Source organism: Ictidomys tridecemlineatus, chromosome 1 (assembly GCF_052094955.1).
Source record: "Ictidomys tridecemlineatus isolate mIctTri1 chromosome 1, mIctTri1.hap1, whole genome shotgun sequence".
Lineage (NCBI taxonomy): Eukaryota > Metazoa > Chordata > Mammalia > Rodentia > Sciuridae > Ictidomys > Ictidomys tridecemlineatus.
The window spans coordinates 262,483,358-262,508,021 of record NC_135477.1 but is presented as its reverse complement, the minus strand read 5'-3'; the positions used below and the strand labels follow the sequence as shown (position 1 = coordinate 262,508,021).

The following is a 24,664-nucleotide window of genomic DNA, read 5'->3' as shown; positions in this document are numbered from 1 at the left end:
GCACACGCTGCATTGATGAGTGGGCTGCACTTGGTCCAAAGTCTAAAAGTCGACCTCTTTGAAAGACACCATTAAGGAAAGGCAGCCACAGACTGGGAGAAAATGTTTGCAAAACACAAACCCAACAAAGGACTCACACCTGAACATGCAGAGATCTCTCAACACTCAACAGTATGAAAAAGAAATCAGTGTCAAAAAGTGGGCCATGTATCCAAATATCAAACCGCCCCAGAGACACAGATGTCTATCAAGCCCGGAGTGTTGCCCTCCGCCCTCCACAGGGAAAGCCGGGCTGCACAGATGCCCAGTGTGCAGGGGCCTGCCTGCAGGAAGTACCAGGTACAGCACTGGGGTCTGGGGGGCTGCACAGGTGAGCACCATGGGTCCCACAGCCCCATCCCCGTTCTGGCCCCCAAGAGATGAAGATTTGGCCCTCACCTAGCCCCATGTGAATGCTGTCACAGTTTTAGTCACATTCACTCAAATCTAAAAACCCAAATGTCCTTCCACACTGGACTTGCAATACACTGTGGCATGTGGACACCAAATGAGTGATGCCCACAGGGACACTGGACCCCAAGTGGCCAGCCTGAGGAGCTGGACGTGGAGACGCCTCCACGTGGCTCCCCACAGAACCCGTGACTTCCAGAGCCTGGAGCGCGCACACTCTTCCCTGAAAACCTGGGACATCTGGATCCGACACCCTCAGGTCAAGAAAAGAGCTGAACTTGAGCGGGGAGATGTCCCACTGGGAGCCCCCAGATCCTGTAGCCAGGACCTTATGTCTCTCCTGGGAGGATCACTGAGACCCCACAACGGGACTGTGCCCCCCAACACATTCTAGAACTATCTGCTGGGGAAAGGGGCTCAGTGGTGTAGTGTGGGGAGGCCATAGCCCCCAGAAGCTCACAGCTTGCATGTGCCAGCTGTCCCCTGTGGTACTGGCTGAACCAGCCGCCCTGGGCTGCTGGACCCTGCAACCCAGTGCCTGGGTCTGACAGCCTTGCTGTCCTCTCTGGGCCCTGGGGGCCTCTCTGTTTGTCCCGGGCTGTCAAAGCCACTCTTGTCTCCTGCTCACTGCCCTGCTGGGGGGACATGTGAATGCCAGGCCTACGGCCAGCCTGGTGACCTACCACTGAGGCACACAGCCCTCTGCGGGTGGCCACCGCACCAGGCGCCACTAGCACGAGTCACGGGGGGGGGGGACGGGGGGCCCCCATCAGAGGCCACATTCAGATGGGGCTGGACGCCTGCTCTGCTGCACCAGGAGCCCCACAGTGCTGCTGAGGAGAGGGAGCCCCCGCCTCGGCCCCCAGGCTCACAGAGCTGTCCCCAGGGGACCCAGTGAGTCTAGGAACACAATGCCTGTCACTCCAGGGCTCTCTGGACACAGTGAGCCTGTCTTGCAGAGCCCTGGGACTGCGGGTCTCCCCGGAGCTCGGCTCCCCTGCCCCGGCCTCTCAGTCGGAGCCCTGCTCCAAAGCCAGCCCAGCGGGATGTGGCCTCTGCTCACACACAGGCTCCAGCCGCCTGCCTGGGTGTCCCAGGCTGACGGGGGGGGGCCTGGCAGGGGCTGCAGCCACCTCGCTTGGGCCAATGCTGAGCTCAGAGGCCTGCACCTCCAGGGCCCACACTCCAGCTCTGGGCGTATGCAAAGCCCCCAGCCCCTTCCACAGCCCCTTTGTGAGAGGATCCCTCTCTACAGGGATGGATGGATATCCCCGAGACAATCCGGGGTTCAGAGAAGGCTGCTGGCTCTCCTGGGCTCCCTGGCTCTGTGACAGTTTGGATCCCCCAGGGACCTCTGAGGAGGGGTTCACCAGCCAGATGCCACTCCCGGGAGAGAGTGGGCTGTGGTCAGGGCAGAGCTGCCCCTGCACTTGCGAGGGTCAGAGCCAGAATGCTGGTCATGCAGGCATGAAGCTCCAGGGCATGGCCCCTGGCCCTGGGCTGGGGTGGACCCTACCTGGGGCTTCTTCAGGGCTTGGGTGGACCGGATTTGGAAGCTGCCCACACTTCTGCTAGACTGTGAAGCAGCCCAAGCACTGGCCCAGGGCTCCCCCATGCCCACTGACTGCCCCTGCCTTCCCCAGGACCCAGCCCCAAGATCCACACCAAGATGAGGCTGAGGCTGAGGCTGAGGCTGGATCAGAGCTCTCCGAATCTCCAGGTGACCACGACAGCCAGACCACTTAGGAAACCCCTCAGGGGCAGGGAGATGACCTGGAAGGGCCTGGTGTCAGCAGCCTGTGAGGGCACCTCACACACACCGTATCTAGGAAACCAGAGCCTTCTTGCACCTCACTCAGGCTCAGCTGACCAGGGAAACCATCCACCAGCCAAGAGGTCAGCCATGACCCTGCTGAGGTCCCACCAGGACCCCAGGCCACTGGGCTGGGGCTGTACTGGGGCTGCTCAAGTTCAGAGATCTGACCGCCAGCCATCTCCAACCCGCCTCAGGGTCGCCTGGGTCCAAAACGTTGCTACCTCCCTCGGAAGAGGAAATAGCCATCCTTAAAGTGCCTCCTGGCCCCTGTGCCTGGCGCCTTCAAGGTCCTGACCAGGCCTGGGCACAGGGGCCCGCTCCGCCAGGAGGCCTGGGGCTCTGCCTCCGTCACGCCACCCGTGGCCTCGGGGGCCTGAGATGCACACACTGACAATTCTGGGTGTCTGGGGAAGGCCATTCCTTACATGGCCTGCATGCACTGTCCAGCTGGTTCACAAGGTAAGGTGGACACTTGTCACCAGATTGCCCCAGTCCCTCCTCTTTGACTCACCAGGGCACAGGACCACCAGCCCACAGACCCTGAGCCAAATATGCTGCACATGACTTTTCCAGTGCCCCCTGCCCCACAGGACTGTGGTGCCTCCCTTCAGGGAGAAGCCACGGTCCTGCACTGCCACAGGTGGCCTCTAGAGGGCGGCGCAGCCATGGGAAGGGAGGCACGCTCCTGGAACCCAGATCCTGGGTCTGGCCCCAGGCCCTGTGCTCACCCTCCCTTGGGACAGGTGGCTGTGTCAGCCCTGCCTGCTCCCCAGGCCCAGTAAGCAGAGCCAGAGGAAGGGGGCGCCCCAGGGTGGGTGCAGAGGTGAGCAGGGCGGGGTGTTTCCTGGATTTCCGGGACGTGTGGGCATGCCGAGAGCACCCAGCCTCTGCCCCTCCTGCAACACACCTGGCGGGGGCTCTCCTGGGGCCTGGGCCTGCTTCTGGGACCTGTGCCCAGCTGTCTGCAGACTTCGGACGATGTCCTTTAGGTCCAACTGGCCATGGCTGAGGGTTGGCATCAGGCAGCTACCCATCCTAGCAGCAGCCAGCAAGCCCTTGGGGCCCGACCCTGCTCTCTACAGTGGGCACTGGCCCTACAGAGGGCCAACTGGCCATCACACAGCCCCCACGTGGGTGTGGGTGGGAAGTGGTGAGCCCTGACTGCAGGCCACACACCCAGTCAACAAGTCTGGCCCTCGGCCTTCCTCTGGCCCTCGGCCTCCCCACCTGGCAGCACGGTGTTCACGGCAGGTGGCAGCAGACCCTGTGGCTCCCACGCACCCTGCCCAGGCACACGCAGGCACACACAGACCTGTGGTCCATGCCTCAGGGCCCAAGGACCCCACCCTGGGCCTGCCTGAGGTCTCCATTAACCATTGAGAGTCAGGCCAGCGAGCTCTGGGCAGGAGGGCGTCTAGGTTAACAGTGTCTTCAATAAAGCTGGCAGGGAGCTGAGAGAAACTTGTTTAAAATTTAACACATAGTAACATCAAAACAAACAAGCGCTGCCATGGCGACAGGGACCCAAACAAAGGCTGCAGATACCCCAGCTGGCGCCACGCCCGCGGAGCCATGGCAACCTGCCCTGAAAACAGAAATAGTGGACTTTTTCTCTCCCAAGCCCTGTCAGTCAGCAACTTCCTGGCGGTACCTAAGGGCTTCCTCGGGGTCGCCAGGCCCTGGAGGTGAAGGCTCCCAGCTGCCCTGGAGGGCTTGGACACCACTTCTCAGTGCCCAGCGCACACAGCCCATCAGCACCCGTGATTTGCGGGGAAACCCTGGCCACCCCCTGACCCCACTTCTCCAGCCTTTCTGCAAGACCCTAACACCCTGTCCTGGACATTCTTCCCCTGGCCTTGCTGTCCCCCCACAACCCTGCCAGGCCAGCCTCCCTCTCCCCAAGTTCAGGGAGAGAGGTTAGGTCTCTCAGTCCTGCACCCTGGGAGGGGAGGGGACCTGCCTGATATAGGGACAGGGACCTACTTGGTAGGCCCAGGTCACAGAGACCCAGCAGAATCCAGGCTGCAGGTGGGAAGGACAGTCCCAGGAGCATCCCAGGGAGACCCCATGATCCTCAGGCAGATCGGGAGCCAGAGCCCTGGGCCTAGCCAGCTCTTGCCCTGGCCCAGTCTGCTGAACCAGCTATGGAGGCACACAGTGTGCCCACGGGCCTGCGCACTGGCCGCCCAGCCACCTGGGGCCATGTCGGGACCTCGGCACTCTCTGGGCTTGGGCTGCATCTGGCCTTTCCCCAGACCCTGACCTCCAGGGCAGGGGCACCCTGAGTTCCCTGGGCAGCCTGGGGTCTATGGCAGCGTGGGACATGCCTTGGAGTAGGGCCCAGCCTCAGTCTGAAGTGGCCCCAGGGGCAGGAAGGCCGCATGTCCCTTCACACGGGGTGGCGGTGCCTAGCCTCTGGAGCCCTTTCCAGGGAATGAGGCACAAGCACCCTGGCCACCCCCGGGAGGCGGCCACGCTCCATGCCCGCATACGGGCACATGGGCAGCAACCGGGAGGCAGTTTCCCACAGAAGGACTGGATGCCCCCTGGAAAGGCCACTGCTTCCCACCTCTCACCTAGCCACCTGGAAGCTGCCCCCTGAGCACATCTCCGGCCTCCTTGCTCCTGGGTCTGCTCCCGACTACCCTGGACACGCTGGGCTCACTGAAGACACCAGAGGGCACATGAGTGGAGCACCGTGGGCCAGCTGGCCTGCCCCGAGGGGTTCTCGCACATCCACAGTCCAGGCCGGAGCAGGCTGCAGGGCCTGGGGGAGCGGAGGGGGGCTTCAAAAGACAGCTGCCAGCGGAGGAGCACTGGGGACAGGGGCCTCGCCATGCTCAGGAGCCAGCCCTGCCTGGCCCGGCTGGGCGCTCCAGCCACAGCAAGCCCCACGGGAGGCAGCTGCCCCTCTTCACAGCTGACCCCGTCCCTCCCTGGGCTGGCATCACGGCACAGCCACTTGGCCAAGCAAGAGCTCTGGGCACAGGATGAGGGCAGTGCCTGTGCCGGAGGCCCTAGCCCCAGATCATCTGGGCACAGTCCAGGTCAGTGCCCTTGCCCACAGCTAGCCCACCTGCCAGAGCAGACCTGGTGACCAGGACCTGCCTATCCCTGCCTGGGACCGTCCACTCAAACCCAACTGGCGAGTCCAGTTGCTACAAGGAGGCCGCATGTTGCCTCCAGGGAACAGACAGACCCAAGCCCCTGACAAGCCCCAGGAAACACAGGAGCCCAAGAGCCCAGGGAAGTCTCCCCAGCTGAGGCTCGTGGGGAGCCTGTCCCCTGGCCTTGCTGGGATCCAAGGGAACCAGGGGGCAGCAAGCACCGAGCACCCAAATCGGCCTCAAAGGAGCTGCAGCTGTGGGCAGCTGGGGGGCCTGGGGGTCTCTAAATAAAATGCAAAATAGGGCTGGGATGTGCCTCAGTGGTCAAGTGCCCCTGAATTCAATCTCTGGTACCTCCCTCCACCCAAAAAAAGAGTTGGGAGAAGCACAGGGCTGCTGTCCAGGATGCACAGGGGGTCCCAGTGAGGCCTTTCCCAAGCAGGGCTGGGTGCCTCTGGGGCTGGTGCCGTCAGAGGGTAGGCCTAGGCCTGGAGCAGTGAGTGGGCCTGTGGCCAGACAGAAGTCGGGGTCTGGGAAGGTGGGGCTGGACCCAGAGGCTCCTTGGTGGGTGGCAGGGCAGAATGACCGCAGGCCCAGGAGCTGCCACAGCCTCCTCACATGGCCCGAGACCACCAGAGCCCAGGAGGAAACAAGCCTGAGCTGCCATGGAGGAGCCTCGACTCCCATCAGAGAGACCTGCTCACCAGGGGGGCTCCGTCTCCACGAGGAGGCTGGTGCTTCACCAGCTTCTCCTTCTGGGTCAGATTGTCCTGTGCAGCCCCTGGAGCTGGGGGAGACTGGAAAGAGGCCAGTCCACTGTAAGGGTTTGCAGGCCCTTTCTGGGGGCCTGGGCCTGGGCCATACGATCCCCAGTTGGCCTTTCCCCTCCAACCCTAGCCTAGTGCTGGAGCAGAGTCCCCGTGTCCCTGGGCCCGGAGCAATGGTGGCAAATGTGACCAGCTCCATCTTTTCTCACGGGGGCATGAGCCAACGACCCACCCAGCCGGGCCTCCTAATCGGGGAAGCCCCGGAGCCAGCAGCTGGACCACACGCACCCTGCCCTGCCCACTGCTCCTCCGAGCGGAGGCAGGACACAGCAGCATAGCCACTGAGCACTGGGCGTGTGAAGCCCTCAGCATCCACCCAGAGCTGGAGGGCAGTCCCAGCAAGCAGCACCCACGGAGACCCACAGGGCCACCCAGCAGGACCCCGGCGTCTGACAACCCTGCCTCAGTCACCAAGGCCGGCAGGAGGGAGGGCAGCAAAGTGGGAGGTGGGAGGAGGACCCTCGGCTGGACAGACTACCTGAAGCAGACGCGCTGGTCCAGGCTGGACCCGTGCAGGGCAGGAGGGTGGCCAGGGCATGCCGCTCTCCCTAGGGGGTGGCAGTGGGGAGGTGGCAGCCAGCCGTCATCCAGGTGCCTCAGAGATGCCCAAGGAAAGGGGAAGGGGCAAGGCGCCTCGGCACACTTCCCAGCGTCCTGAAAGGGTGCGTACCAGACGCACACGCCCACACATGCGTACGCACGCGGAGCACACGGAGCACGCAGCACGGTGCGCATGCGCTGTCTGCACAGCCGCCTGGGGCTCTGGGCTGGCTGGCCTGAGCCCCATCTGAGTTGTCCGCACTCAATGTGCAGCAGCTGTTTGTGACCGGCTCCAGGGCCAGATGCCCCAGAGGCCACATCCAAGCCCCCACCGTAGGACGGGTGGGGCCCCAGGTGGTGGGTCAGGAGCCGCGCTCTGGAGGCTGCGCAGCTGGGCTCCCTCTCGGTCCCGGTGCACTTACTTGATCTTACTGAAGACGATGTCCACATCTGTGACGGTCACGTTCTTCCCGTCAATCACATGACAGTCCTTGCACAGCTTGGACCAGTTCTTGCCGTGCATCTCCTTCCCAGTGGCCCGGGTGTCCCCATGGACCGCGAACCGCCGGAAGGCCTCCTCCAGCGCACTGAGCTCTGGGGCAGCGGCCGCCCCCTCGCTGGCGCCCTCTGATTCCAGTGACAGCCTCTTGGTCGCCTTGTCCCTGGCAGGGTCCCCTGGGGACTTGGGGGGTGTCCTGTTGGCTGCTTTGGCAGGCTTGGCCTTGCTGTCAGCCATGTTGCTGGGGAGGAAGGAGAGAAGAAGGTCACTTTGCCTCTCACAGGTGCCCAGCCACAGGACGGAGACTCCAGCAGGTGTGAGGGTGGAGCCCCCACTGTGGAGACTGTTGGTCCCCTGGGTGGCACCTGGTCAGTTCCAGCCCTGAGGAGCAGTGCCACAGGCTGACAGGCACTGAGAACGGGACACCGAGCCCTACAGACTGTGATCCTCCACACCAGCACGCCATGTCTAGGGGTCAGCACCAAGCTCGCCTCAGAACCTGGACGTTCACAGGCCCTTCCAGGCAGGAGCACCCTGAGCCAGCGTGGCCAAGGCTTGGCCATATCTCTTGGCCCCGAGATGGGACAGGGTGCAGCTCCTACCAGCTCAAGGTGCACCAATCCCCAACACGGAGCAACCCAGGTGAGGCTCAGCGGCCGGGCTGCAGACTGGCCAGGGCGGGTCCCCCAGCCTGCTCCTCCTGAGAACAATATGGCCATGCTGCGTGGAGATGCTCCCTGGAGGCACCAGGTCATTCCAAAATGGAGGACTTCCGGGGGCCGGAGCAGGGGTGGATGAGGAGACAGGGTCATTTGGAAGCTTTGCTAGAACTTGACCTGAAGTCTGAAACCCAGGGGTCCCCACATTCCTCCAGGGTTCGCCCTATGGCCAGTGACCATGCATTTGAGGTGGTCATCTGAGCCTCAACCACCCAGCCTTCAGTCTGTCCCCATGAGGAGGACAAACTGGCTCCTCACAGGGTCTCTCCCACTGGGACAGACAGGTGTGAGGTGACAGCATCAGGCAGTAAGTTAAAGCCCGTCAGAGGGTGGGCGCTGGGTTTCACCTGGATGGAAGAGGAAACGCAGCAGATGCAGGCCCCTGTGGACAGCACTGCACCAGGACAGTCCAGGGCTGGACCCACCAGACAGGCTCTGGCCACTCTCCTGCAGTAGAACCCACAAGATGGTGAGCAGATGGCAGGCTGAAGATGGGTTCCAAACAGGAAAGAGCAGGGAGACACAGGGATCTGGGCCAGGCTCTTGTGGGCAGCCCTGGGCACCTGGCCTTGCCCACTCTACAAAAGACTTCCCACTGAGGACTCCCACCCACGCTGCACTCAGGATAGAGAGCCAGGGTGTTTCAGACAGCTGGGCTTGGGAATCTGGCCATGCTACACGGAGGAGGAGTGGTCACAGGGAGCCTGGCTTCCACGAGGGACAGGGTGTCGGCACAGGCTGCAGGGCCCTGGGCAGGGGTCGGCAAAGTCCAGGGTTGATAGAGGACAGGAGCCACTGGGGTGTGGAAAGCTGCCTCTTGAACCTCAGCCCTGGGACCCTGGGCCTGACAGAGTGGCTGACGTCAGAGTAGTGCCTGCAGGGTGGACTGTCCCACCTGAGGTTCTCAGAAGGCCCGGGACAGGAGCAGACAGCGTGCAGACGGCAAGCCCGTGACCGTGACGGGGCTCTGCCAGGTGTGCATCTGGTCGTATTACCCGAACACATAGAAACCTGATAAAACATTGTTTTGCTGTTTAAACAAGAATAGAGACCCTAAGTGAGGCTGTGTGAAGACCCCCAAGTCTCTCCGTTCTGGCATGCAGAGGTGCCCTCTCCAGCCCGAGCCTGAGGCCGCAGCCTTCCCCTGCACCCCTGCCCACTGGCCCCCTATGCTGCTGGACCCAAGTGGCATCCTCCCTGCCTTTCCTGATGTGCGTCCTGCATCCAGGTGCGTGTCCTGAAACTCAGGTGTGTGTCCTGCACCCAGGTGTGTGTCCTGAAACTCTGGTGTGTGTCCTGTACCCAGGTGTGTGTCCTGCACCCAGGTGTGTGTCCTGAAACTCTGGTATGTGTCCTGTACCCAGGTGTGTGTCCTGCACCCAGGTGTGTGTCCTGTACCCAGGTGCGTGTCCTGAAACTCTGGTGTGTGTCCTGTACCCAGGTGCGTGTCCTGCACCCAGGTGCGTGTCCTGTACCCAGGTGCGTGTCCTGCACCCAGGTGCGTGTCCAGCACTTCAGGTGTGTGTCCTGCACCCAGGTGCGTGTCCTGAAACTCAGGTGTGTGTCCTGTACCCAGGTGTGTGTCCTGCACCCAGGTGCGTGTCCGGTACCCAGGTGTGTGTCCTGCACCCAGGTGTGTGTCCTGTACCCAGGTGAGTGTCCTGAAACTCAGGTGTGTGTCCTGTACCCAGGTGTGTGTCCTGCACCCAGGTGTGTGTCCGGTACCCAGGTGTGTGTCCGGAACCTCAGGTGTATGTCCTGCACCCAGGTGTGTGTCCAGCACCTCAGGTATGTGTGCTGCACCCAGGTGCGTGTCATGAAACTCAGGTGTGTCCTGCACCAAGGTGTGTGTCCTGTACCCATGTGTGTGTTCGGAATCTCAGGTGTGTGTCCTGCACTTCAGTTGTGTGTCCTGTACCCACGTGTGTGTCCTGCACCTCAGGTGTGTGTCCTGAGCCTCAGCTGTGTGTCCACACCTCAGGTGTGTGTCTTGCACCTCAGGTGTGTGTCCTGCACCCAGGTGTGTGTCCACACCTCAGGTGTGTGTCCTGAACCTCAGGGGTTTGTCCTGCACCCACCTAGGTGTGTGTCTTGTATTCCAAGTATGTTCTGTACCCCTAGGTGTGCACCCTGTACCCCTCTCCTACCAGTCTGCAACTCCAGGCAGGAGGAACATACACGAACTTTCCCCAGCATGTGTTCCCTGCCCTTCTCCAACTGAGCTCATTCCCAAATGCCTCTTTCTGTACCAGTCCCAAAACCATGCCACCAGGACCAGAGAAGAGCAGGTGAGCAACACGAGATGATGGCCCAGGCCAGGGCAGAAGGAGGCTGATCACATCCAACTTCCACACGGGCCTCTCTTGGGAGTCAGGGGGATGGGAGCTGGTAATGCATCTATGGGTGTGGGGCCGGACTATGTTACCAGATTTGCATCTGCAGAGGAGGGCAGAGGAGGCCAGATGACAGATGGAATTACAACCTCAAAGTGGGAGGAGACCCAGGGCAGCTGCCAGGCTGCTTGCTCTTCCCGCAGGGCCCAGGGACCCTCCTGCACCCAGGCAGGCTTTCTTACAACCTCCACCCGCAAGACCCCATGTCAAACACAAACAAGCCCAGAGTGCATCATCCAGACCCCCTTTTACAAAAGGAAAACACTGAAGCAAAACTATGTAAAAAAAATCATCCTGAAGCAAAAACCAAAAAAAGTGACAAGGGAACACCCAAAATTGGGGGAGAGTAACCAGGTGTGCTCATTGCAGACCCCTGTGAAAGAGAGAGGCGATGGAAGTGTCAGAGAGCTGTGGGGATCTAGAAAGAAGGGGTGAGGAGGGAAGGTATCAGTGAGTATGACCAGGTGCGTGGATCTAGAGCAGAAGGGGTGAGGAGGGCAGGTGTCAGTGAGTATGACCAGGTACCTGGATCTAGAGCAGGAGTGGTGAGGAGGACAGGTGTCAGTGAGTATGACCAGGTGCGTGGATCTAGAGTAGGAGAGGTGAGGAGGACAGGTGTCAGTGAGTATGACCAGGTGCGTGGATCTAGAGCAGGAGTGGTGAGGAGGGCAGGTGTCAGTGAGTATGGCCAGGTGCCTGGATCTAGAGCAGGAGGGGTGAGGAGGACAGGTGTCAGTGAGTATGACCAGGTGCCTGGATCTAGAGCAGGAGTGGTGAGGAGGACAGGTGTCAGTGACTATGACCAGGTGCCTGGATCTAGAGAAGGAGTGGTGAGGAGGACAGGTGTCAGTGAGTATGGCCAGGTGCGTGGATCTAGAGCAGGAGTGGTGAGAAGGACAGGTGTCAGTGAATATGACCAGGTGCCTGGATATAGAGCAGGAGTGGTGAGGAGGGCAGGTTTCAGTGAGTATGGCCAGGTGCGTGGATCTAGAGCAGGAGTGGTGAGGAGGACAGGTATCAGTGACTATGACCAGGTGCCTGGATCTAGAGCAGAAGGGGTGAGGAGGACAGGTGTCAGTGAGTATGACCAGGTGCATAAATCTAGAGCAGGAGTGGTGAGGAGGACAGGTTAAAGTGAGTATGACCAGGTGCGTGGATCTAGAGCAGGAGGGGTGAGGAAGGAAGGTGTCAGTGAGTATGACCAGTTGCCTGGATCTAGAGCAGGAGTGGAGAGGAGGACAGGTGTCAGTGAGTATGACCAGGTGCGTGGATCTAGAGCAGGAGTGGTGAGGAGTGCAGGTGTCAGTGAGTATGAACAGGTGCCTGGATCTAGAGCAGGAGTGGTGAGGAGTGCAGGTGTCAGTGAGTATGACCAGGTGCCTGGATCTAGAGCAGGAGTGGTGAGGAGTGCAGGTGACAGTGAGTCTGACCAGGTGCCTGGATCTAGAGCAGGAGTGATGAGGAGGGCAGGTGTCAGTGAGTATGACCAGGTGCCTGGATCTAGAGCAGGAGTGGTTAGGAGGACAGGTGTCAGTGAGTATGACCAGGTGCATGGATCTAGAGCAGGAGGGGTGAGGAGGACAGGTGTCAGTGACTATGACCAGGTGCCTGGATCTAGAGCCGGAGTGGTGAGGAGGACAGGTGTCAGTGAGTATGGCCAGGTACGTGGATCTAGAGCAGGAGGGGTGAGGAGGACAGGTGTCAGTGAGTATGACCAGGTACGTGGATCTAGAGCAGGAGTGGTGAGGAGGACAGGTATCAGTGAGTATGACCAGGTGCCTGGATCTAGAGCAGAAGTGGTGAGGTGGACAGGTGTCAGTGAGTATGACCAGGTGCGTGGATCTAGAGCAGGAGGGGTGAGGAGTGCAGGTGTCAGTGAGTATGACCAGGTACGTGGATCTAGAGCAGGAGGGGTGAGGAGGACAAGTGTCAGTGAGTATGGCCAGGTGCGTGGATCTAGAGCAGGAGGGGTGAGGAGGACAGGTGTCAGTGACTATGACCAGGTGCCTGGATCTAGAGCCGGAGTGGTGAGGAGGACAGGTGTCAGTGAGTATGGCCAGGTACGTGGATCTAGAGCAGGAGTAGTGAGGAGGACAGGTGTCAGTGAGTATGACCAGGTGCGTGGACCTAGAGCAGGAGGGGTGAGGAGGACAGGTGTCAGTGAGTATAACCAGGTGTCTGAATCTAGAGCAGGAGTGGTGAGAAGGGCAGGTGTGAGTGAGTATGACCAGGTTCCTGGATCTAGAGCAGGAGTGGTGAGGAGGGCAGGTGTCAGTGACTATGACCAGGTGCCGGGATCTAGAGCAGAAGGGGTGAGGAGGACAGGTGTCAGTGAGTATGGCCAGGTGCAAGGATCTAGAACAGAAGTGGTAAGGAGGACAGGTGTCAGTGAGTATGGCCAGATGCGTGGATCTAGAGCAGGATTGGTGAGGAGGACAGGTGTCAGTGACTATGACCAGGTGCCTGAATCTAGAGCCGGAGTGGTGAGGAGGACAGGTGTCAGTGACTATGACCAGGTGCCTGGATCTAGAGCCGGAGTGGTGAGGAGGACAGGTGCCAGTGAATATGACCAGGTGCCTGGATCTAGAGCAGGAGTGGTGAGGAGAGCAGGTGTCAGTGAGTATGACCAGGTGCGTGGATCTAGAGCAGGAGTGGTGAGGAGGACAGGTGTCAGTGAGTATGGCCAGGTGCGTGGATCTAGAGCAGGAGTGGTGAGGAGAACAGGTGTCAGTGAGTATGACCAGGTACGTGGATCTAGAACCGGAGTGGTGAGGAGGACAGGTGTCAGTGAGTATGACCAGGTGCGTGGATCTAGAGCAGGAGTGGTGAGGAGGACAGGTGTCAGTGAGTATGACCAGGTGCCTGGATCTAGAGCAGGAGTGGTGAGGAGGGCAGGTGTCAGTGAGTATGAGCAGGTGCGTGGATCTAGAGCAGGAGTGGTGAGGAGTACAGGTGTCAGTGAGTATGGCCGGGTGCGTGGATCTAGAGCAGGAGTGGTGAGGAGGAAAGGTGTCAGTGAGTATGACCAGGTGCCTGGATCTAGAGCAGGAGTGGTGAGGAGGGCAGGTGTCAGTGAGTATGACCAGGTGCGTGGATCTAGAGCCGGAGTGGTGAGGAGGACAGGTGTCAGTGAGTATGACCAGGTGTGTGGATCTAGAGCAGGAATGGTGAGGAGGGCAGGAGTCAGTGAATATTACCAGGTGCCTGGATCTAGAGCAGGAGTGGTGAGGACAGGTGTCAGTGAGTATGACCAGGTGGGTGGATCTAGAGCAGGAGTGGTGAGGATGACAGGTGTCTGTGAGTATGGCCAGGTGCGTGGATCTAAGCAGGAGTGGTGAGGAGGACAGGTGTCAGTGACTATGACCAGGTGCCTGGATCTAGAGCTGGAGGGGTAAGGAGTACAGGTGTCAGTGAATATGACCAGGTGCCTGGATCTAGAGCAGGAGTGGTGAGGAGAGCAGGTGTCAGTGAATATGACCAGGTGCCTGGATCTAGAGCAGGAGTGGTGAGGAGAGCAGGTGTCAGTGAGTATGACCAGGTGCGTGGATCTAGAGCAGGAGTGGTGAGGAGGACAGGTGTCAGTGAGTATGACCAGGTGCCTGGATCTAGAGCAGGAGTGGTGAGGATGACAGGTGTCTGTGAGTATGGCCTGGTGCGTGGGACTAAGCAGGAGTGGTGAGGAGGACAGGTGTCAGTGACTATGACCAGGTGCCTGGATCTAGAGCCGGAGTGGTGAAAAGGACAGGTGTCAGTGAATATGACCAGGTGCCTGGATCTAGAGCAGGAGTGGTGAGGAGAGCAGGTGTCAGTGAGTATGACCAGGTGCGTGGATCTAGAGCAGGAATGGTGAGGAGGACAGGTGTCAGTGAGTATGACCAGGTGCCTGGATCTAGAGCAGGAGTGGTGAGAAGGACAGGTGTCAGTGAGTTGACCAGGTGCGTGGATCTAGAGCAGGAGTGGTGAGAAGGACAGGTGTCAGTGAGTTGACCAGGTGCCTGGATCTAGAGCAGGAGTGGTGAGGAGGACAGGTGTCAGTGACTATGACCAGGTGCCTGGATCTAGAGCCAGAGTGGTGAGGAGGACAGGTGTCATGGAATATGACCAGGTACGTGGATCTAGAACCGGAGTGGTGAGGAGGACAGGTGTCAGTGAGTATGGCCAGGTGCATGGATCTAGAGCAGGAGGGGTGAGGAGGACAGGTGTCAGTGACTATGACCAGGTGCCTGGATCTAGAGCCGGAGTGGTGAGGAGGACAGATGCCAGTGAATATGACCAGGTGCCTGGATCTAGAGCAGGAGTGGTGATGAGAGCAGGTGTCAGTGAGTATGACCAGGTGCGTGGATCTAGAGGAGGAGTGGTGAGGAGGACAGGTGTCAGTGAGTATGGCCAGGTGCGTGGATCTAGAGCAGGAGTGGTGAGGAGGACAGGTGTCAGTGAATATGACCAGGTACGTGGATCTAGAACTGGAGTGGTGAGGAGGACAGGTGTCAGTGAGTATGACCAGGTGCGTGGATCGAGAGCAGGAGTGGTGAGGAGGACAGGTGTCAGTGAGTATGGCCAGGTGCGTGGATCTAGAGCAGGAGTGGTGAGGAGGAAAGGTGTCAGTGAGTATGACCAGGTGCCTGGATCTAGAGCAGGAGTGGTGAGGAGGGCAGGTGTCAGTGAGTATGACCAGGTGCGTGGATCTAGAGCCGGAGTGGTGAGGAGGACAGGTGTCAGTGAGTATGACCAGGTGTGTGGATCTAGAGCAGGAATGGTGAGGAGGGCAGGAGTCAGTGAATATTACCAGGTGCCTGGATCTAGAGCAGGAGTGGTGAGGACAGGTGTCAGTGAGTATGACCAGGTGGGTGGATCTAGAGCAGGAGTGGTGAGGATGACAGGTGTCTGTGAGTATGGCCAGGTGCGTGGATCTAAGCAGGAGTGGTGAGGAGGACAGGTGTCGGTGACTATGACCAGGTGCCTGGATCTAGAGCTGGAGGGGTGAGGAGTACAGGTGTCAGTGAATATGACCAGGTGCCTGGATCTAGAGCAGGAGTGGTGAGGAGAGCAGGTGTCAGTGAGTATGACCAGGTGCGTGGATCTAGAGCAGGAGTGGTGAGGAGGACAGGTGTCAGTGAGTATGACCAGGTGCCTGGATCTAGAGCAGGAGTGGTGAGGATGACAGGTGTCTGTGAGTATGGCCTGGTGCGTGGATCTAAGCAGGAGTGGTGAGGAGGACAGGTGTCAGTGACTATGACCAGGTGCCTGGATCTAGAGCCGGAGTGGTGAGGAGGACAGGTGTCAGTGAGTATGACCAGGTGCCTGGATCTAGAGCAGGAGTGGTGAGAAGGACAGGTGTCAGTGAGTTGACCAGGTGCGTGGATCTAGAGCAGGAGTGGTGAGAAGGACAGGTGTCAGTGAGTTGACCAGGTGCCTGGATCTAGAGCAGGAGTGGTGAGGAGGACAGGTGTCAGTGACTATGACCAGGTGCCTGGATCTAGAGCCAGAGTGGTGAGGAGGACAGGTGTCATTGAATATGACCAGGTACGTGGATCTAGAACCGGAGTGGTGAGGAGGACAGGTGTCAGTGAGTATGGCCAGGTGCGTGGATCTAGAGCAGGAGTGGTGAGGAGGGCAGGTGTCAGTGAGTATGACCAGGTGCCTGGATCTAGAGCAGGAGTGGTGAGGAGGGCAGGTGTCAGTGAGTATGACCAGGTGCATGGATCTAGAGCAGGAGTGGTGAGGAGGACAGGTGTCAGTGACTATGACCAGGTATGTGGATCTAGAGCAACAGGGGTGAGGAGGACAGGTGTCAGTGACTATGACCAGGTGCCTGGATCTAGAGCCGGAGTGGTGAGGAGGACAGATGCCAGTGAATATGACCAGGTGCCTGGATCTAGAGCAGGAGTGGTGAGGAGGACAGATGTCAGTGACTATGACCAGGTATGTGGATCTAGAGCAGGAGGGGTGAGGAGGACAGGTGTCAGTGAATATGACCAGGTACGTGGTTCTAGAGCAGGAGGTGTGAGGAGGACAGGTGTCACTGAGTATGACCAGATATGTGGATCTAGAGCAGGAGTGGTGAGGAGGACAGGTGTCGGTGAGTATGACCAGATGCCTGGATCTAGAGCAGGAGTGGTGAGGAGGACAGATGTCAGTGACTATGACCAGGTATGTGGATCTAGAGCAGGAGGGGTGAGGAGGACAGGTGTCAGTGAATATGACCAGGTACGTGGTTCTAGAGCAGGAGGTGTGAGGAGGACAGGTGTCACTGAGTATGACCAGATATGTGGATCTAGAGCAGGAGTGGTGAGGAGGACAGGTGTCAGTAAGTATGACCAGGTGCATAAATCTAGAGCAGAAGGGGTGAGGATGACAGGTGTCAGTGAGTTGACCAGGTGCGTGGATCTACAGCTGGAGTGGTGAGGAGGGTAGGTGTCAGTGAGTATGACCAGGTGCCTGGATCTAGAGCAGCAGGGTTGAGGAGGACAGGTGTCAGTGAGTATGACCAGGTGTGTGGATCTAGAGCAGAAGTGGTGAGGAGGGCAGGAGTCAGTGAATATTACCAGGTGCCTGGATCTAGAGCAGGAGTGGTGAGGACAGGTGTCAGTGAGTATGACCAGCTGCGTGGATCTAGAGCAGGAGTGGTGAGGAGGACAGGTGTCTGTGAGTATGGCCAGGTGCGTGGATCTAGAGCAGGAGTGGTGAGGACAGGTGTCAGTGAGTATGGCCAGGTGCATGGATCTAGAGCAGCAGGGGTGAGGAGGACAGGTGTCAGTGAGTATGACCAGGTGCATGGAACTAGAGCAGGAGGGGTGAGGAGGACAGGTGTCAGTGAGTATGAGCAGGTGCGTGGATCTAGAGCAGGAGTGGTGAGGAGGGTAGGGGTCAGTGAGTATGACCAAGTGCGTGGATCTAGAGCCGGAGGGGTGAGGAGGACAGGTGTCAGTGAGTATGACCAGGTGCGTGGATCTAGAGCAGGAGTGGTGAGGAGGACAGGTGTCAGTGAGTATGACCAGGTGCGTGGATCTAGAGCAGCAGGGGTGATGAGGACAGGTGTCAGTGAGTATGACAAGGTGCCTAGATCTAGAGCAGGAGGGGTGAGGAAGACAGGTGTCAGTGAGTATGACCAGGTGCCTGGAACTAGAGCAGGAGTGGTGAGGAGGACAGGTGTCAGTGAGTATGACCAGGTGCCTGGATCTAGAGCAGGAGTGGTGAGGAGGACAGGTGTCAGTGAGTATGACCAGGTGCCTGGATCTAGAGCAGGAATGGTGAGGAGGACAGGTGTAAGTGAGTATGACTAGGTGCCTGGATCTAGAGCAGGAGTGGTCAGGAGGGCAGGTGTAAGTGAGTATGACCAGGTGCGTGGATCTAGAGCAGGAGGGGTGAGGAGGGCAGGTGTCAGTGAGTATGACCAGGTGCGTGGATCTAGAGCAGTAGTGGTTTGGAGGACAGGTGTCAGTGAGTTGACCAGGTGCGTGGTTCTAGAGCAGGAGTGGTGAGAAGGACAGGTGTCAGTGAGTTGACCAGGTGCGTGGATCTAGAGCAGGAATGGTGAGGAGTTCAGGTGTCAGTGACTATGACCAGGTGCCTGGATCTAGAGCCGGAGTGATGAGAAAGACAGGTGTCAGTGAATATGACCAGGTGCCTGATCTAGAGCAGGAGTGGTAAGGAGGACAGGTGTCAGTGAGTATGGCCAGGTGCGTGGATCTAGTGCAGGAGTGGTGAGGAGGACAGGTGTCAGTGACTATGACCAGGTGCCTGGATCTAGAGCCGGAGTGGTGAGGAGGACAGGTGTCAGTGAATATGAGCAGGTGCCTGGATCTAGAGCAGGAGTGGTGAGGAGAGCAGGTGTCAGTGAGTATGAGCAGGTGCGTGCATCTAGAGCAGGAGTGGTGAGGAGGACAGGTGTCAGTGAGTATGGCCAGGTGCGTGGATCTAGAGCAGGAGTGGTGAGGAGGAAAGGTGTCAGTGAGTATGACCAGGTGCATGGATCTAGAGCAGGAGTGGTGAGGAGGGCAGGTGTCAGTGAGTATGACCAGGTGCGTGGATCTAGAGGAGGAGTGGTGAGGAGGACAGGTGTCAGTGAGTATGGCCAGGTGCGTGGATCTAGAGCAGGAGTGGTGAGGAGGACAGGTGTCAGTGAATATGACCAGGTACGTGGATCTAGAACTGGAGTGGTGAGGAGGACAGGTGTCAGTGAGTATGACCAGGTGCGTGGATCTAGAGCAGGAGTGGTGAGGAGGACAGGTGTCAGTGAGTATGGCCAGGTGCGTGGATCTAGAGCAGGAGTGGTGAGGAGGAAAGGTGTCAGTGAGTATGACCAGGTGCCTGGATCTAGAGCAGGAGTGGTGAGGAGGACAGGTGTCAGTGAGTATGGCCAGGTGCGTGGATCTAGAGCAGGAGTGGTGAGGAGGAAAGGTGTCAGTGAGTATGACCAGGTTCCTGGATCTAGAGCAGGAGTGGTGAGGAGAGCAGGTGTCAGTGAGTATGGCCAGGTGCGTGGATCTAGAGCAGGAGTGGTGAGGAGGACAGGTGTCAGTGAGTATGGCCAGGTGCGTGGATCTAGAGCAGGAGTGGTGAGGAGGACAGGTGTCAGTGAATATGACCAGGTACGTGGATCTAGAACTGGAGTGGTGAGGAGGACAGGTGTCAGTGAGTATGACCAGGTGCGTGGATCTAGAGCAGGAGTGGTGAGGAGGACAGGTGTCAGTGAGTATGGCCAGGTGCGTGGATCTAGAGCAGGAGTGGTGAGGAGGAAAGGTGTCAGTGAGTATGACCAGGTGCCTGGATCTAGAGCAGGAGTGGGTGAGGAGGGCAGGTGTCAGTGAGTATGACCAGGTGCGTGGATCTAGAGCCGGAGTGGTGAGGAGGGCAGGTGTCAGTGAGTATGACCAGGTGTGTGGATCTAGAGCAGGAATGGTGAGGAGGGCAGGAGTCAGTGAATATTACCAGGTGCCTGGATCTAGAGCATGAGTGGTGAGGACAGGTGTCAGTGAGTATGACCAGGTGGGTGGATCTAGAGCAGGAGTGGTGAGGATGACAGGTGTCTGTGAGTATGGCCTGGTGCGTGGATCTAAGCAGGAGTGGTGAGGAGGACAGGTGTCAGTGAATATGACCAGGTGCCTGGATCTAGAGCAGGAGTGGTGAGGAGGACAGGTGTCAGTGAGTATGACCAGGTGCCTGGATCTAGAGCAGGAGTGGTGAGAAGGACAGGTGTCAGTGAGTTGACCAGGTGCGTGGATCTAGAGCAGGAGTGGTGAGAAGGACAGGTGTCAGTGAGTTGACCAGGTGCCTGGATCTAGAGCAGGAGTGGTGAGGAGGACAGGTGTCAGTGACTATGACCAGGTGCCTGGATCTAGAGCCAGAGTGGGGAGGAGGACAGGTGTCATTGAATATGACCAGGTACGTGGATCTAGAACCGGAGTGGTGAGGAGGACAGGTGTCAGTGAGTATGGCCAGGTGCGTGGATCTAGAGCAGGAGTGGTGAGGAGGAAAGGTGTCAGTGAGTATGACCAGGTGCCTGGATCTAGAGCAGGAGTGGTGAGGAGGGCAGGTGTCAGTGAGTATGACCAGGTGCATGGATCTAGAGCAGGAGGGGTGAGGAGGGACAGATGTCAGTGACTATGACCAGGTATGTGGATCTAGAGCAGGAGGGGTGAGGAGGACAGGTGTCAGTGAATATGACCAGGTACGTGGTTCTAGAGCAGGAGGGGTGAGGAGGACAGGTGTCACTGAGTATCACCAGATATGTGGATCTAGAGCAGGAGTGGTGAGGAGGACAGGTGTCGGTGAGTATGACCAGATGCCTGGATCTAGAGCAGGAGTGGTGAGGAGGACAGGTGTCAGTAAGTATGACCAGGTGCATAAATCTAGAGCAGAAGGGTGAGGATGACAGGTGTCAGTGAGTTGACCAGGTGCGTGGATCTACAGCTGGAGTGGTGAGGAGGGTAGGTGTCAGTGAGTATGACCAGGTGCCTGGATCTAGAGCAGCAGGGTTGAGGAGGACAGGTGTCAGTGAGTATGACCAGGTGTGTGGATCTAGAGCAGAAGTGGTGAGGAGGGCAGGAGTCAGTGAATATTACCAGGTGCCTGGATCTAGAGCAAGAGTTGTGAGGACAGGTGTCAGTGAGTATGACCAGCTGCGTGGATCTAGAGCAGGAGTGGTGAGGAGGACAGGTGTCTGTGAGTATGGCCAGGTGCGTGGATCTAGAGCAGGAGTGGTGAGGACAGGTGTCAGTGAGTAATGGCCAGGTGCATGGATCTAGAGCAGCAGGGGTGAGGAGGACAGGTGTCAGTGAGTATGACCAGGTGCATGGAACTAGAGCAGGAGGGGTGAGGAGGACAGGTGTCAGTGAGTATGAGCAGGTGCGTGGATCTAGAGCAGGAGTGGTGAGGAGGGTAGGTGTCAGTGAGTATGACCAAGTGCGTGGATCTAGAGCCGGAGGGGTGAGGAGGACAGGTGTCAGTGAGTATGACCAGGTGCGTGGATCTAGAGCAGGAGTGGTGAGGAGGACTGGTGTCAGTGAGTATGACCAGGTGCGTGGATCTAGAGCAGCAGGGGTGATGAGGACAGGTGTCAGTGAGTATGACAAGGTGCCTAGATCTAGAGCAGGAGGGGTGAGGAAGACAGGTGTCAGTGAGTATGACCAGGTGCCTGGAACTAGAGCAGGAGTGGTGAGGAGGACAGGTGTCAGTGACTATGACCAGGTGCCTGGATCTAGAGCAGGAGTGGTGAGGAGGACAGGTGTCAGTGAGTATGACCAGGTGCCTGGATCTAGAGCAGGAGTGGTGAGGAGGACAGGTGTAAGTGAGTATGACTAGGTGCCTGGATCTAGAGCAGGAGTGGTCAGGAGGGCAGGTGTCAGTGAGTATGACCAGGTGCGTGGATCTAGAGCAGGAGGGGTGAGGAGGGCAGGTGTCAGTGAGTATGACCAGGTGCGTGGATCTAGAGCAGTAGTGGTTTGGAGGACAGGTGTCAGTGAGTTGACCAGGTGCGTGGTTCTAGAGCAGGAGTGGTGAGGAGGACAGGTGTCAGTGAGTATGACCAGGTGCGTGGATCTAGAGCAGGAGTGGTGAGGAGGACAGGTGTCAGTGTGTATGACCCGGTGCCTGGATCTTGAGCAGGAGTGGTGAGGAGGACAGGTGTCAGTGAGTATGGCCAGGTACGTGGATCTAGAGCAGGAGGTGTGAGGAGGGCAGGTGTCAGTGAGTATGACCAGGTGCCTGGATCTAGAGCAGGTGGGTTGAGGAGGGCAGGTGTCAGTGACTATGACCAGGTGCCTGGATCTAGAGCAGGAGTGGTGAGGAGGGCAGGTGTCAGTAAGTATGACCAGGTGCGTGGATCTAGAGCAGGAATGGTGAGGAGGACAGGTGTCAGTGAGTATGGCCAGGTGCGTGGATCTAGAGCAGGAGTGGTGAGGAGGACAGGTATCAGTGAGTATGACCAGGTGCGTGGATCTAGAGCAGAAGGGGTGAGGAGGACAGGTGTCAGTGAGTATGGCCAGGTGCGTGGATCTAGAGCAGGAGTGGTGAGGAGGACAGGTGTCAGTGAGTATGACCAATGCCTGGATCTAGAGCAGGAGTGGTGAGGAGGACAGGTGTCAGTGAGTATGACCAATGCCTGGATCTAGAGCAGGAGTGGTGAGGAGGACAGGTGTCAGTGAGTATGGCCAGGTGCGTGGATCTAGAGCAGGAGTGGTGAGAAGGGCAGGTGTCAGTGACTATGACCAGGTGCCTGGATCTAGAGCAGGAGTGGTGAGGAGGGCAGGTGTCAGTGAATATGACCAGGTGCGTGGATCTAGAGCAGGAGTTGTGAGGAGGACAGGTGTCAGTGAGTATGGCCAGGTACGTGGATCTAGAGCAGGAGGTGTGAGGAGGACAGGTGTCAGTGACTATGACCAGGTGCCTGATCTAGAGCAGGAGTGGTGAGGAGGACAGGTGTCAGTGAGTATGGCCAGGTACGTGGATCTAGAGCAGGAGTGGTGAGGAGGACAGGTGTCAGTGAGTATGACCAGGTGCATGGATCTAGAGCAGGAGTGGTGAGGAGGGCAGGTGTCAGTGAGTATGGCCAGGTGCGTGGATCTAGAGCAGGAGTGGTGAGGAGGACAGGTGTCAGTGAGTATGACCAGGTGCCTGGATTAGAGCAGGAGTGGTGAGGAGGACAGGTGTCAGTTAGTATGACCAGGTGCATGGATCTAGAGCAGGAGTGGTGAGGATGACAGGTGACAGTGAGTATGACCAGGTGCCTGGAAGTACACCAGGAGTGGGACGGTACCGTGAGTATGGCCAGGGTGTGTGTTTAGGAGCATATTGCTGAGGCGGGCAGGTGTTATCCAGCCTGCCCTTTTCCTAGTAGTGGGCCAAACGCGGAGCGCCTCAGACCTGTGATATTTCGGCGTCCCCGTGGTCCCACTGGGCTCACCTGGTATGACCCAGCACCTTCAGTGAGCATTTTGTGATGCGTGCCTGCAGTCAAGCCCCTGCTGGGCTCCTGTGGCCAGCTCTTTTTCTGTGCTGAATCTAGACTATGAGTGCATGCAGGAAAGCTGTCTGCTGCAGACCCTGAGGGGGGAAAGGGCTTCAGGGTGGGTGGGTCAGGAGGGAGCCCTGGAGCACCCCTGCAGGTGCAAGCCACTCCAGCTCTCCCCAGCTCTGCTCAGGTGGTCCTGGACCCCAAGCAGATTCCCAGGTGCAGCAGGGGTGATGTCCTTGTGGCATGGCACCCTCCACCATGGCTGGCAGCCAGAGTGGCCCACTCTGGGCTCACTGGGCCTGGGTGGAGACAACTTGCAACCAGATCTGCAGCTGCTACTCATAGCCAGTCCCAGTGCCCAGGTGAAAATACTCCTAAGGCTTGAAGTGTTGGCTTCCGCTACAAATCTGGATGCCCTGGCCCTAGGAGCCAGCCACAGGATGTCACTGGGCTGGAAGGTGCAGACAGGGAGGAGGAAGGGGGAGGGATGAGGGAGGAAGAGTAAGGGGGAGAATGGGGAAGGAGGGGGGGAGAGGAGGGGGGAGGAGAAAGAGGGAGGAGGGAGGACGGGAAGGGGGAGAGGGAGGATGAAAGAGGAAGGGATGAAGGGGAGGATTGAAAAGGAAAGGGAAGAGGAATGGGATGGAATTGAAGGGGAAGAGGAGGAGGATGGAGGAGGGGAGGAAGGGAGGATGGAGGAGATAGGGGGGAGGATGGAGGAGGGGAGGAGGGGAGGAGGGGGATGGAGGAGACAGGAGAGGAGGGGAGGATGAAGAGGAAAAGGGAGGAGGGGAGAAGGGGGAGGATGGAGGAGACAGGGGGAGGATGGAGGAGGGGAGGAGGGGAGGAGGGGAGGAGGGGGAGGAGAGGGAGACAGGGGGAGGAGGTGAGGAGGGGTATAATCGGAAGAGGAGGAGGATGGAAGAGGAGGAGGATGGAGGAGAAACGGGGAGGAGGGAGGAGGTGGAGAATGGAAGAGGAAGGGGAGGAATGTGGAGGATGGAGGAGAAAGGAGGAGGAGGGGAGGAGGTGGAGAATGGAAGAGAAAGGGGGAGGATGGAGGAGAAAAAGGGAGGAGGGGGAGTATGAAGGAGAAAGGGGGAGGAAGGGAGGATGGAAGAGGGAGGGGGAGAATGGAAGAGGAAAGGGAGGAGGGGAAGATGGGAGAGGAAGGGGGAGGAGGAGGAAGAGGGGGAGAAGGGGGCGGAGGGGAGGATGGAGGAGAAAGGGGGAGGAGGGGGAGGATGGAAGAGGAAGGAGAGGAGGAGGAGGATAGAGAAGAAACGGGGAGGAGGGGAGGAGGGGGAGGATGGAAGAGAAAGGGAGAGGAGGTGGAGGATGGAGGAGAAAGGGGGAGGAGGGGAGGAGATGGAGGATGGAGGAGAAAGGGGGAGGAGGGGAGGAGATGGAGGATGGAAGAGAAAGGGGGAGGAGGTGGAGGATGGAGGAGAAAGGGGGAGGAGGTGGAGGATAGAGAAGAAAGGGGAGGAGGGGAGGAGATGGAGGATGGAGGAGAAAGGGGGAGGAGGGGAGGAGATGGAGGATGGAAGAGAAAGGGGGAGGAGGGGAGGAGATGGAGGAGAAAGGGGGAGGAGGGGGAGGATAGAGAAGAAAGGGGGAGGAGGGGAAGAGATGGAGGATGGAAGAGAAAGGGGGAGGAAGGGGAGGATGGAGGAGAAAGGGGGAGGAGGGGAGGAGATGGAGGATGGAAGAGGAAGGGGGAGGAGGGGGAGGGATGGAGAAGAAAGGGAGAGGAGGGAGAGGCATAGAGAAGAAAGGGGAGGAGGGGAGGAGATGGAGGATGGAAGAAAAGGGGAGGATGGGGAGGATGGAGGAGAAAGGGGGGGCGGAGGGAGAGG

General features: G+C 58.7%; 1 protein-coding gene across 3 annotated transcripts in view; it reads right to left on the bottom strand.

The window, feature by feature from the left end:
• Tppp (tubulin polymerization promoting protein) overlaps positions 1-24,664 on the bottom strand; it is a 36,516-nt gene that overhangs the window by 6,000 nt on the left and 5,852 nt on the right. For all 3 annotated transcript variants that reach the window (XM_005340736.5, XM_078018658.1, XM_078018656.1), the window contains exon 2: positions 7,163-7,480. In XM_005340736.5, the coding sequence (XP_005340793.1) occupies positions 7,163-7,480 (318 nt within the window). The remainder of the gene's footprint in view (positions 1-7,162; positions 7,481-24,664) is intronic.